General features: G+C 44.9%; 1 protein-coding gene across 1 annotated transcript in view; it reads right to left on the bottom strand.

Annotated features, from left to right (window-relative positions):
• Window positions 1-5,279: 5,279 nt before the first annotated feature.
• The window catches only part of LOC115138212 (NACHT and WD repeat domain-containing protein 2-like), a 108,034-nt gene continuing 98,566 nt past the window's right edge, over window positions 5,280-14,747 (bottom strand). The window contains exon 8 of the mRNA XM_065025563.1: window positions 5,280-10,865. Within this exon, the coding sequence (XP_064881635.1) occupies window positions 6,966-10,865 (3,900 nt within the window). The 3' untranslated portion in view covers window positions 5,280-6,965. The remainder of the gene's footprint in view (window positions 10,866-14,747) is intronic.

Here is a 14,747-nt window from a genome sequence, read left to right as displayed (position 1 = left end):
GGCTGGAGATGAGTCAGTGTGTTGGCAGCAGCCACTCAATGTTAGTGGTGGCTGTTTAACAGTCTGATGGCCTTTGATATAGAAGCTGTTTTTCAGTCTCTCGGTCCCTGCTTTGATGCACCTGTACTGATATCGCCTTCTGGATGATAGCGGGGTGAACAGGCAGTGGCTCGGGTGGTTGTTGTCCTTGATGATCTTTATGGCCTGACATAGGGTGGTGTAGGTGTCCTGGAGGGCAGATAGTTTGCCCCCGGTGATGCGTTGTGCAGACCTTACTACCCTCTGGAGAGCCTTACGGATGTGGGCGGAGCAGTTGCCGTACCAGGCGGTGAATGTGCATCTGTAGAAGTTTGTGAGTGCTTTCTTCAGCCTTCTGAGGTTGAAGAGGCGCTGCTGCGCCTTCTTCACGACTCTGTCTGTGTGGGTGGACCAATTCAGTTTGTCCGTGATGTGTACGCTTCAACCACCAACTTACCATCCTGAGGCAAGGCCGAGTATAGCCCACAAAGTTCTCCGCCACGGCACAATCCAAGGGGGGGCGCCAACCCAGACAGGAAGATCACATCAGTGACTCAACCCACTCCTAGGGACGGTATGAAAGAGCCCTAGTAAGCCAGTGACTCACGCACCAAAGTACATTCATCTCTAGGAGATAGGACGGGTTTCTTTCCTGAGCGGTATGATTGCTGTGTGGTCCAATGGTGTTTTACTTGCGTACTATTGCTTGTACAGATGGACGTGGTACCTTCAGGTGTTTGGAAATTGCTCTCAAGGATGAACCAGACCTAAGTGTATGTAAACTTCTGACCCACTGCAATTGTGATACAGTGAATTACAAGTGAAATAATCTGTCTGTAAACAATTGTTGGGAAAATTACTTGTTTCATGCAGAAAGTAGAAGTTTTAGTAGTAGTAGTTGCCAAAACTATAGTTTGTTAACAAGACATTTGTGGAATGGTTGAAAAACAAGATTTAATGACTCCAACCTAAGTGTATGTAAACTTCCGACTTCAACTGTATATATAAACATGAATACATATACACATACATAAACATACATACAAACACTCATACATATACACACATATATATTTACATATAGATTTATTTTCAAAATATAAAATATATTTCCTGCAAACCCTTACCATCCCTCCCCTAGTTGGAGTAAACTAACAAACAATAACACTTAGGCTTATACTTCCAGTTTATACGTATTATATACAGTGGAGCAAAAAAGTATTTAGTCTGCCACCAATTGTGCAAGTTCTCCCACTTAAAAAGATGAGAGAGGCCTGTAATTTCCATCATAGGTACACATCAACTATAACGGACAAAATTAGAAAAAAAATCCAGAAAATCACATTGTAGGATTTTTTATGAATTTATTTGCAAATTAAGGTGGAAAATAAGTATTTGGTCACCTACAAACAAGCAAGATTTCTGGCTCTCACAGACCTGTAACTTCTTCTTTAACACCTGCCATATTGAATTTCTATTTGCCATATATTTTTCATCTGTGCTGTGAGGCTTCACATAAATTCTGAACCTTTCTATTCTCATAGTTTCTACAGATTGTAAATTAAAGATAAACATTTTTGATAAACGTATTATTATATTATTGATCGATTGACTAGGACTTTTCAAATCACCCAGTATTGCTATCTGCAGCGTTGTCGCCAGGTAAATGTTGCAAATCTTCAGCCATTCCTGGACCTGTGACCAAAAACGAGCTACATATGGCCCCAAATAAATAATCAAATGACTCTGCCTCCTCGCAGCAAATCTGCAGAGCTGGGAAGGTTGTTTCCCCCATATACACAACATTCTATTGGTTGCAAGAATATTGTACAATAATTTAAATTGAAAAAATCTAAGTTTTGAATCCGGTGTCATATTGCGTGTCAATTCATAAACCATGTGCATTGGAATTGGTACACTGAAAATCTCTTCCCAACTATTTTGCAATCTATATGGCACAGCTGTCAATTTTTTGGTCCTTAATATGAAGCTGCTATATATTTTTAATTATCAAAATTTGCTTTAATCAATGTTGGTTTTTAATGCAGGGCCGGCAGACAAGTTCCTTACTTATCCCCCTTCCACTTGCCTCTTCCATTTTTGCGGTAATGCTGCAATTAGTTGGTTGTAATTTTGGGTAGAGCAGACTTTTCCATATATTTGAGTTAGCTGCATGTGTGACATAACTCCATCAGTAAAAAAGTCTTTGTATTTTGTTAAGAGTTGTTCATTTGTTAGGCTATTGGTTAAAGGTGCCACACAATATATCAACTCATCCAGAACGCCGCAGCCCGTCTGGTGTTCAACCTTCCCAAGTTCTCTCACGTCACCCCGCTCCTCCGCTCTCTCCACTGGCTTCCAGTTGAAGCTCGCATCCGCTACAAGACCATGGTGCTTGCCTACGGAGCTGTGAGGGGAACGGCACCTCAGTACCTCCAGTTTCTGATCAGGCCCTACACCCAAACAAGGGCACTGCGTTCATCCACCTCTGGCCTGCTCGCCTCCCTACCACTGAGGAAGTACAGTTCCCGCGCAGCCCAGTCAAAACTGTTCGCTGCTCTGGCCCCCCAATGGTGGAACAAACTCCCTCACGACGCCAGGACAGCGGAGTCAATCACCACCTTCCGGAGACACCTGAAACCCCACCTCTTTCAGGAATACCTAATATAGGATAAAGTAATCCTTCTCACCCCCTCCCCCCTTAAAATATTTAGATGCACTATTGTAAAGTGGCTGTTCCACTGGATGTCTTAAGGTGAACGCACCAATTTGTAAGTCGCTCTGGATAAGAGCGTCTGCTAAATGACTTAAATGTAAATGTAAATATTGATGATTTAATTACATTTGATCTAGTTCAGTCTCATCAATCACTTAAACATATTTAATGATGATTAATTACCTTGATGGCTGTGGGTTTCTTTGCTTCTAAATAGACACATTGGATTGTGTAGAAATGCAGGAAATGTGCTTTAGATGGCCAAAAAGGTCCCCCCCCTATTCCAACTATACTGAAAGAGCTTCTTCATGTGCTTGTTGAACATAATAAATGGCTCCCTAAACGGCTCTGGATGTGTACCAAACTCATTAAAAGTAGCAGTATTAAAGCCTCTCCTGATAAAGCACCCATTCCTCTCGTTTTTATGGAAAAAGCTGTTCCTCAGCAACTCACTGCCTTCCTGAAGACAAATAATGTATACGAAATGCTCCAGTCTGGTTTTAGACCCGACCATAGTACCGAGACCGCACTCGTGAATGTGATAAATGACCTTTTAATGGTGTCAGACCAAGGCTCTGCGTCTATTTTCGTGTTCCTAGTCCTTAGTGCCGCTTTTGACACCATTGATCACCACATTCTTTTGGAGAGATTGGAAACTGTAATTGGTCTATGCGGAAAGTTTTGGTGTTTCTCAAGGTTCCTTTCTAGGACCACTATTTTTTTCACTATATATGCTACCTTTAGATGATGTCATTCGGAAAACACGATGGATGTACAGTCGTCTCAAATTAAACTGTGAATGACCTCTGCTAATCTGGACCCTGATCTTTCTTTTGACGAACATATCAAACATATTTAAAGAGCAGTAAGGGCTTTATGAATACATTTGATTGATTGATTGATTGATATAGAATGTTGTAGTATACTGTAGAATACAATTGTAAATACATAGTATAATATAGTATTTTTTATATGGGTGGCTCTGATTTGCTGTATCTATAGAAGGATGTAGGGGATTGTTTTTCTCAACAGCGGAGCGGCTAGCTAGGGAGTGAAGAGCTTTGATTAAAATTTCGGCCCACCTCATGATTAATATATTGTATGTAGTCTTGGGTGGTTTAATCTTTTAGTACTCGACAGAGAAAGAGGTAAGAAGAGAGATAGAGAGATGAGGTGGTGAGGGTGAGTCACATTCAAACCCTTCTGATCACAGGTTATATAATGAAAGATGGAAAAAGAAGGTGATGACAAAAGAAGACCCCTATGCTCAAGTGTCAATATGACTACACAATAAGGCAGTTATTTTGGGCTGAGTAAATACAGATAATGTCATACTGTGCATAGTCTACTGTAAAGACACACACAGGTTAGATTTGTGGTCTAGCGAGCCCTCCCGGTTTGAAAAACTGTAATTATTGTGTGTTTGTGTCTGGAGGAGTTTGCTGCTGTCTTTGGTGTATGAGTAATGTGCTTGCTGCAGCCAGCTCATTCTGTTTTCAGAGGGATTTATCGTGGACGCCATAAGACATGAGCTCACCCTCCGTCATTACAATGGAAGGCATGGCCACTTGCTCACTTGGCACACAGCAGATCAGACACCGGCCTCAGAGAATTAAGTTGGTAGCCCAAAGCAAAAAGCTTCAGCCATCCAATCACATGATCTGCGTGTGTGTGTGCGTGTGTGTGTGTGTCTGTGTGTGTGTGGCTGCAGCTGCAGGGCAGTGGCAGAGAGCTCCAGGTGCTCTGTACATAACCTAATGATAATGACGCTGTCCAACAGCACACTTGTCTGGAGCTGAGCGCAGAATGGGCAGGGCAATTACTTTACCCATCAACTAATGTTACATCTCTGCTTGTGTGTGTGTGTGTGTAATGTTTATCCAAATGAGAGAAAGAGAGAGAAGGGGGGTATCAGTTCATGTTCAATGAGTGCATATAATGTGTGTGTGGCTGTTTGGAGCCAAGAACAGCAAGAAAAACATTCTTAACCAGAGGGGAAAACACACTATTTCAGGTTGTCTAGACGGGAACTTTTTCACTCAGGCCCACAGTCCAGCATTGGGGAACATCAAGTGGCGTTGAGCTAGACGTTTCTGACAAGTTATAAATACAAGTTATGCAATGACTGACATGACAAGATGACAATTGATGTGCACTACCCAATTTCAAAATTGCACCTTGTGCATTCTACAATTACAACCTTCAAGAGTAAGTTGAAAGCCAGACTGAGTTTGAGGCCCACAGTGTGTGAGGCCCACTGGTCTAGATTTTTATTTTATTTTTTTATTTTCCCTTTATTTTACTAGGCAAGTCAGTTAAGAACACATTCTAATTTTCAATTACGGCCTAGGAACAGTGGGTTAACTGCCTGTTCAGGGGCAGAACGACAGATTTGTACCTTGTCAGCTCGGGGTTTCGAACTTGCAACTTTTCGGTTACTAGTCCAACACTCTAACCACTAGGCTACCCTGCCGCCCCACATGATGATCAGTAACAACCTCAGACTGATGCAATGAGAAGCATGACAAAGGTCTGGAGGCGAAAAGTTAACCATTTTATTACATTAAAATGTTCCGTACAAACAATGCATACACACTATTTCATATTGCTTCAGATATAAGTTTATATTTTTCTGTTAGAATAACTCCAGTTAAACAACTCTGTAACAAAATGCAAGTACAACATTTATGAAAATATAAATATCTCTAAACAGGTAAGTCAGTCCTGACCATACAAAGAATACAGTAGAAACATTCATTACCAGTATGTCAATTGTGTCGCCAACATGTACGTTTTTAAAAGTAATTCAAGTTACATGACATACAATAATAGCATATACTGGCTTCCATATGGACACATTCAAATATACTCTTAAACTGGCAATATATTATAAGTGGACTTAAATGTCTTCATTAGTAAAGATAATACATTTTCTCTATAATTCTTCAACATAATCACAGTAAAGCACTCAAACAATTCGGTCATGATGTAAGTTATACAAGCCTTACAAAATGGACCATTGTCAACAGAACAAAACATCAAACTAGTATCGGAACTTTGGCAAATAGAATGTTTGCTTTGAGAGCAATGAAATATGTTAAAGCTTAATACTGCTTAAAATACTTAATACTGCTACTTGAATTTACCTTTGGGCCAGCGTCTCAACTGCTGAAAAAAAGTTAACATACAATTTGACAGAATAGCCCTTAAAAGGTTTTATGGAAAACAAAAATGTTAGGGTGCTGATGAGTCATCCTTGACTGATGATATCTTTTAATTTCACACACCTCTCTCTCTCTCTGTGTGTGTGTGTGTGTGTGTGTGTGTGTGTGTGTGTGTGTGTAAAAGCTGTAAAATAGAAGACTTTGTAAGGCATGGATGCATATAGCAAGATGCAACATTATGCTCAATAGCGGTGTCCTCTTAAAAACAAATAATTCATGAACCAGAAGACTTAGACCAGCTGTTAATAGATGTTTATACCTGTTTATAAATCTCCTCCTCAAATTCAACACTGCCACTAAAGTACCTTAACTCTTAATAATTGTTCTTCTTTGATCATTTCAATCAATAAAATTGATTATGTATGCTAGTATATGTATTTCTGCATATACTGTGTTTACAAATTCCCTGCGTCTTCGTAATTCTCAGTAGTCTGCATGAAAATGAAATACATTTTAAAATCCAGGTACTCACTTTGATTGCATTAAGGAAAACATAATTTTTTTTAAGGAGTTGCACAAATTGCAGCAGCCAAAAGAGATTTATAGTTCTTATTTTTTTTCTACAGTACCAGTAGATGTAAATAAAACAAACAAAGATATTTATTAAGAAAAGCATGTATAAGGAAGAGTATTCAAGCTCACTGGAATGGCTTTGGATATGTAAAACAGAGAAATGTAAATATCAACTTTGTTCTTCAAATGCAAAAGGACACAATGGCAAAACAATAGATTAAATATATATTTTCTATATATTTATTCTAGTTTTCAAACCATAAAAAACAACTTCATCATGTGAAGAAAAAAACTAAAACGATACCATAAATGTTGTCATACATGATTTGAGTGCAGCATTATAGTAGTAGTCAGTTCGTACCCAGGAGACTGACATCTGCAGCTAATTCAGGTGGCTGTAAACAAGAGTAAACTGCATCCCCCCGAGAAACCTCATACATCCACCTCAATCCCACCTACCTAGAATCTTCGCCCATTTCTCCACTCTCCCACTTTCACTGCAACAGTTCGTTCTTTTTGGTGGGGATGGTGGTCTCAGCCTCCCCAGAGTCAGACACGTTGATGGGGCTATCCCTGGAGAAGACCTCGGTGGACTCCCTCCACAAGCAGTCTGCAATGGTCTTGAAGGAGTGGTTGCCACACTTGGGCCTTATCTTTTGTGAGGCATTGTTGACGATCTGCCGACTATTGGATGTGGCAATCTTGATCTTGAGTGCGGCATCCACCCTGTCCACCACCGTATAGGTGCCAATGCTACCATCCTCGAAGCCAATGATGATGTTGAGCGCTCGCTGGGACAGGCAGAGGAAGGTGGGCGTCTTGTAGAGGGAGCATGTCCCAATGCTCTTTCCATCTGCCAGACGCATCACGATCAGGTTGGACACCACACCCACCTCGTCATCCTCATCACTGTTCCGGAAGCAGACATAGACCAGGTAGCGCCCGTCCCTCGACAGCTTCTGCCGCCAGATGATACCGGCGGCGTGGACAAGTCTCAGCTTCCCGCTATGAAGATCCAACACGTTAATGTTCTCGTCACCTTTGGAGATGATTCCCAGTTTCCCATTTGGTGAAATTTGGAACTCCTCCAGATTTTTTAGGAAGTTAGTAGGCAGCTGGACCCGTCTGCAGACAGACTCATCTGCCACACTCCATATAAACACAGTCTCTGTAGATGTGATGAAGACAACAAAGTCTGGGCAGTCAGGAATGAGTTTGAAGTTGATAATGCTAATGCCATCGTCACAGACAAACTTCTTGGAAATACTGCCTGACCAGAGGCTAACAGCGAGCAGCTTGTTTTTTGTGATCCCCACTAGGAAGGTGTTTGCGGTGGTGATCAGTGCATTCTGTAGGGTCACCAGGATGTTGCACACCTTGTGTCCAGTGGCCAGCCTCCAGACTCGGGAGCAGTTCTGTTCGCAGAGGGAAACCACAAACTGGTCATTGTGGGTCATCAGGAGCTGACATATCTTCTGTCCGTTGATGCGAAAGATGTTTTCGCCAGTGGCCGTGTGCCAGATGTACTGGCTGCACTTGTCATCCGACGTCACCATGAGATCCCCAGAGGATGTCAGGACACAGTTTTCCACCAAGCCCTCATGCTTGAAGACAGTCTCTATGAAGCCTGTGCTGAAGTTCCACTTGTGGATGGCTTCAGAGCCGTCCATGGTGAACACAAAGTCCTCCCTGCCAGAAAGCTGTACGCTCTGAATCTTCTTGCCTGTTTTGTCAATGTTGGACATGGCTGTAATGATGTCAATGTCCCAGACTGATAGCACTCCACTGCTGGCCACAGACAGGAGCAGGTTGTGGTGGATGGACTTGATGAGTTTGACGATGGCCCCAGAGATCTCAATCAGGCTGGCCATGCACTGCCCACTGTCTCTCCTCCACACAAATATGGATGACGTGTTCTCCATGGAGGCCACAATACTTTGGCCATTTTTTGAGAGGACTGCAGCCACGAATCGCTCAGCATGCTTGGCCTTGAACTTCTCTGCCATCTTCCACAACTTGGTGTCCAGGACCTCAATGCTCTTGTCTTTGCAGATGAGGATGGAGCGCTGGTCTTCTGACAGCTCAATGCCTAGGACCTCGTTCTCATCCCCCCGGCAGTCATAATCTTCCATCAGTCTGGGGTTGGTGATCTCTTTGGTGTTCCACACCGACAGGCTCCCCTCATTATCGATCATCACCATCTGGTAAATGGTGTCCAGGACCAAGATGGACTTGACAAATCCCCCGGAGAACTCTGACGTGACCGTAGCTAGCTTGTCCCCAGTCCCCAGGTGGAAGATGGACGTGGTGTTGAGGTACTGACCACAGAAGGCGTACATTCCATCCGGGGAGCATTGGACACAGGTGATCTCATACCAGCAGTGGAACAGGTAGAGGGGCCAGCCGTAGAGCAGATCGATGACATTGACATCTTTACTGGCCTCTAGCCAGGCCAAGGCATGATGGCTGGACAGGGTGAACCCATTGATGAAGGCCACCCCTCCTGTGATACCACAGTGCTTGGAGTTCTTGATGTCCACTTCGGAAAGCAAGCAAGACTTATGGTTGTCATATATGAGTAGCGTGTTCTTGGTGGTTGCCACAACCAGGTACTTCTCGTCGCTGGTTAGCCTGATTCCCAGGACAACCGAATGGGCCGTGTCTATCTGCCGGAGGAGCTGCCTGCTCTCCACATCCCATGTGCTCACAGACCCATCCTCCAGAGCCACAAGTACGATGTTGGGGGCTAGGGTGGGCAGGATCTCCACGATCTGCATGTAGCTGGAGCACAACGGCAGCCTTTCAGGGCTGTAGGTGACATCCATGGAGGAGTGGAGGGGCACAATGGAGCAGTATTTGGGGCCGTCCTTGTCGCATTCCAGGAGGAGGTGTTGGAGCTTGGGTAAAGAGGTGACCACAGGGAGGAGCCTCTGCTGCAGCTCTGCGGACAGGGATGCCGGGTTCTTCATCACTTTGATCTTGATGCTGCGCAGCGTGGTGGCCAAAAACTTGAGTTCTTTCTCCTGGGAGTAGTTGTAGGCTACATCTATGTCAGTCAGTGCCTTCTCAAACTGCCCTATCTTGATCATGGTGTAGAGCCAGCTGAAGTTCATGATAACCCCGTACATGAGGTCGTCCATGCGGCCGCTCCGAGTTAGATGGTAGAGGAGCTCCGTCATCTTCCTGTGGTTGACAAAGAAGATATCAGGCTCCAGAAGGTTGCACTGGAACACCCAGGGCTGCTCGGGGGTCTGCCTGTCATAGGAGTACTTCTCGGTGGATGCTTCTTTGTGGGACGGCTGCTGGGAGTGTGGATTCTTGTGTTGGGAAATGTTAAGCGAGGCAAAGTGGTTGTTGTCACAGTGGAAGATCTTTTTCCTGCCTCCCGACCATGCCCCCAGGAAGTATTCGGCTAGGAGGCTGTGCATCTGGTGCACATCCTCCTCGTTGCTAAGATACAACTTCTGGGCGATGAGTTGCAGGTGTCTGTTGGCCCACATCATCAGGGTAACATTATGCACCTGCCTTTCCAGCAGGTACCCCTCCAGTTCCTCTTTCAGCCTTGCCACCAGGTCATAAGAGATCCTCAGTGGGTTTTTTAGATTTGAACTCACCATGATATCTCCCAACACACTGTTATCCAATGACAGAATATCTTCCAGCTCTACCTCCGTTAACCCCACATTGGCCATGGTGATGTATCCCAGTGACCTGAATACGAACCGCTGCCCCAGCTTGTTCTCCACAGAGTAGAAGAGCTGCTCGATGCTCTCGTGCACGGTGGAGCACAGTGACTTGTCATCCACATCCTTGTGCGAGCGCCAATGCACCACCTCCTGGTAAATGAGGTTGACAAACATGGGAAGCGTACACTTGGCCAGCGCTTCATTGACGTAGATCTGCTGTCCCGAAGTCACCTTTCTCTTCAACCCCAGCAGCTGCTGCTTCAGTATCTGACTGCAGGCCTTACGGTCCCGCTGCACCAGCTCTACGTAGCGCCCTTCATCATGAATCAAACAGCGGAGCTTCTGGAGGATTCCGTGTTTGTTGGGTAAAGTGGAGACCACGATGCGGACAGTGCGAGGCAGGTGGGCGGGGAGCCACCACAGCTTGCGAGCCTCGTCGGCTTCCGAGAGCTGCTCCAGGGCATCCAAGATGATGACCAGGGGCCGATGGAAAGAGGGCTCCCCCAGCAGGTTGACTAGAAGCTCCCTCATCTCCTGGATCTTGTTGGGCAAGAAGTGGATCAGGCAACGGTAGTTGATGGCTATCTGCTCGCAGATGCTCTGGAGGAGGGTGCGCAGGTTTGTGGCGAACTCGGAGGAGCCCACAAAGCGAACAATGACAACCGGGTCTGTCTCAGGACCCATCTCTGTCTGGAGCCACGTGTAGGCCTGGAAACAACAAAGAGAGAGAACATAGATTTTGCAACATTCTCAAGGTTAGATGTCTTTCATGAAAGAGCTCTGTGATACAACACACAGAGAGAACAGACCAGACTATGTTGTCAATAATGGATTGCATTTATAAAAAACGTTTCCAAAGTCTCAAAACATCTCAAAGTGCTCTCCATTTTGAGGAAAGGGTTATCTTTCTAGGAGTAACTAGTTTTGTCATTTTTTATAAGCTTTTTGCAATCATTTCCCACACATTACACTTTAAAATGAGTTTCAATAATTATCCTGTATGCAACCCATATAACCCTGCCTGACTCAGGAGACAATAAACAATCAGCAGGCAACATAAAGCTCTACTAAAGAGGAGGGAGCTGGAATTACTATTTGGAAGACATGGGGCGTGATATGATGCCATGGTTGGAGTTTCAAGTTTCATTAGCCGTATGTACGGTGTACACACCGTCCCAAAAAATGTTTACCTGCAGGTTCCTTCTCGACAATCTTCTTTTGGCTGCATTGACAGTATTGAGTAGCTTGGATGAAAGGTGCCCAGAGTAAACGGCCTGCTCCTCAGTCTCAGTTGCTAATATATGCATATTATTATTAGTATTGGATACGTTTCTAAAACTATTTGAATGATGTCTGTGAGTATAACAGAACTCATATGGCAGGCAAAAACCTGAGAAGAAATCCAAACAGGAAGTGAGAAATCTGAGGTTGGTCGATTTTCAACCCAGGCCCTATTGAATTCACAGTGGGATATGAATGAAGTTGCTTCCACTAGATGTCAACAGTCTTTAGAAACTTGAATGAGGCTACTACTGTGTTGTGGCACTGAATAAGAGCTGAATGAGTCAGGTTTTTCTGTGAGTTGGTGGTGACCTAACATAATCGTTTGTGGTGCTTTTGCTGTAAAGCCTATTTGAAATCGGACACTGTGGTGGGATTAACAACAAGATTACTTTTAAAACGGTATAAGATACATGTATGTTTGAGGAATTTTAATTATGAGATTTCTGTTGTTTTGAATTTGGCGCCCTGCACTTTCACTATCATCCCGTTAATGGGATTGCAGCCCTAAGAAGATAACAACAATAACAAATAAAAAAGATAAGAATATGAACATAAAGTAAAAGGCATAAGTATAATTTCAATTCATGATCCAGTGTTTGTCGATCGTAGGAAATTATTGCACATCTGAGCAAACAAAGTAATAATTAATGCAAAAATAGCCATAAAAAGAAAAGTAGAGTAGGAACCGACAAGATGCACACCCTCATCAGCACTGAGCAGTGCACAGAGGAGAGATATTTGCTCCAGTACTGGGTATTTTGTCCCCTGTGGCCAATGTATAAAGTCAGAACATCTGCTGTCTCAGCCATTGCCTGTCAAGGGAGTACCTCAAGTCTCGATCCTAGGCTCCACACTCTTCTCAATTTACATCAACAACATAGCTCAGGCAGTAGGAAGGTCTCTCATCTATTTGTATGCAGATGACACAGTCTTATACTTAGCTGGCCTCTCTGGCCCCTCCCTGGATTTTGTGTTAAACACTCCACAACAAAGCTTTTTTAGTGTCCAACAAGTTTTCTCTGCCCTTAACACTGTTCTGAACACTTCCAAAACAAAGGTAATGTGTTTCAGTAAGAAGAATGCCCCTTTCCCCACAGGTGTGATTATTACCGCTGAGGGTTTAGAGCTTAGGACTTGGGAGTATGGCTAAACGGTGCACTGTCCTTCTCTCAGCACATATCAAAGCTGCTGGCTAAAGTTAAATCTAGACTTGGTTTCCTCTATCATAATCGCTCCTCTTTCACCCCAGCTGTCAAACTAACCCTGATTCAGAGGATAAGCATCAACCAGTGGGTCTTGTACCATGTTTGTGGTTTGTACCATGTTTGTGGTGCTACCATGTTGTGCTGCTGCCATATTGTGTTGCTACCGTGTTGTTGTCATGTTGTGTTCCGTTCTACCCATGCTAGATTACGGAGATGTAATTTATAGATTGACAGGTACAATAAGGGTGCTCAAGAGAGGTGTCTCTCTTCTCCAGACCATTTCCGGAGACCTTCTCCCTTACCTCACCTCGCTCATCAACTCATCCCTGACCGCTGGCTACGTCCCTTCTGTCTTCAAGAGAGCGAGAGTTGCACCTCTTCTGAAAAAACCTACACTCGATCCCTCCGATGTCAACAACTACAGACCAGTATCCCTTCTTTCTTTTCTCTCCAAAACTCTTGAACGTGCCGTCCTTGGCCAGCTCTCCCGCTATCTCTCTCAGAATGACCTTCTTGATCCAAATCAGTCAGGTTTCAAGACTAGTCATTCAACTGAGACTGCTCTTCTCTGTATCACGGAGGCCCTCCGCACTGCTAAAGCTAACTCTCTCTCCTCTGCTCTCATCCTTCTAGACCTATCGGCTGCCTTCGATACTGTGAACCATCAGATCCTCCTCTCCACCCTCTCCGAGTTGGGCATCTCCGGCGCGGCCCACGCTTGGATTGCGTCCTACCTGACAGGTCGCTCCTACCAGGTGGCGTGGCGAGAATCTGTCTCCTCACCACGCGCTCTCACCACTGGCGTCCCCAGGGCTCTGTTCTAGGCCCTCTCCTATTCTCGCTATACACCAAGTCACTTGGCTCTGTCATAACCTCACATGGTCTCTCCTATCATTGCTATGCAGACGACACACAATTAATCTTCTCCTTTCCCCTTCTGATGACCAGGTGGCGAATCGCATCTCTGCATGTCTGGCAGACATATCAGTGTGGATGACGGATCACCACCTCAAGCTGAACCTCGGCAAGACGGAGCTGCTCTTCCTCCCGGGGAAGGACTGCCCGTTCCATGATCTCGCCATCACGGTTGACAACTCCATTGTGTCCTCCTCCCAGAGCGCTAAGAACCTTGGCGTGATCCTGGACAACACCCTGTCGTTCTCAACTAACATCAAGGCGGTGGTCCGTTCTTGTAGGTTCATGCTCTACAACATCCGCAGAGTACGACCCTGCCTCACACAGGAAGCAGCGCAGGTCCTAATCCAGGCACTTGTCATCTCCCGTCTGGATTACTGCAACTCGCTGTTGGCTGGGCTCCCCTGCCTGTGCCATAAAACCCCTACAACTCATCCAGAACGCCGCAGCCCGTCTGGTGTTCAACCTTCCCAAGTTCTCTCACGTCACCCCGCTCCTCCGCTCTCTCCACTGGCTTCCAGTTGAAGCTCGCATCCGCTACAAGACCATGGTGCTTGCCTACGGAGCTGTGAGGGGAACGGCACCTCAGTACCTCCAGGCTCTGATCAGGCCCTACACCCAAACAAGGGCACTGCGTTCATCCACCTCTGGCCTGCTCGCCTCCCTACCACTGAGGAAGTACAGTTCCCGCGCAGCCCAGTCAAAACTGTTCGCTGCTCTGGCCCCCCAATGGTGGAACAAACTCCCTCACGACGCCAGGACAGCGGAGTCAATCACCACCTTCCGGAGACACCTGAAACCCCACCTCTTTCAGGAATACCTAGGATAGGATAAAGTAATCCTTCTCACCCTCCCCCCCCCTTAAAAGATTTAGATGCACTATTGTAAAGTGGCTGTTCCACTGGATGTCTTAAGGTGAATGCACCAATTTGTAAGTCGCTCTGGATAAGAGCGTCTGCTAAATGACTTAAATGTAAATGTAAATGTGCTCTTGAGCATCTAGATGTCCAATACCATTTGTCCATCAAATTTGCCACCAATGCTCCTTATAGGACACAACAATGCACTCTATACTCCTCTGTAAACTGGCCATCTCTGTATACCCGACACAAGACCCACTGGTTGATGCTTATTTATAAAACCCTCTTAGGCCTCACTCTACCCCTATCTGAGATACCGATTGCAG

The sequence above is a fragment of the Oncorhynchus nerka genome, linkage group LG12 (assembly GCF_034236695.1).
Source record: "Oncorhynchus nerka isolate Pitt River linkage group LG12, Oner_Uvic_2.0, whole genome shotgun sequence".
Taxonomy (NCBI): domain Eukaryota; kingdom Metazoa; phylum Chordata; class Actinopteri; order Salmoniformes; family Salmonidae; genus Oncorhynchus; species Oncorhynchus nerka.
Note: the sequence above shows the minus strand (reverse complement) of the source record. Positions and strands in the feature narration are given on the sequence as shown.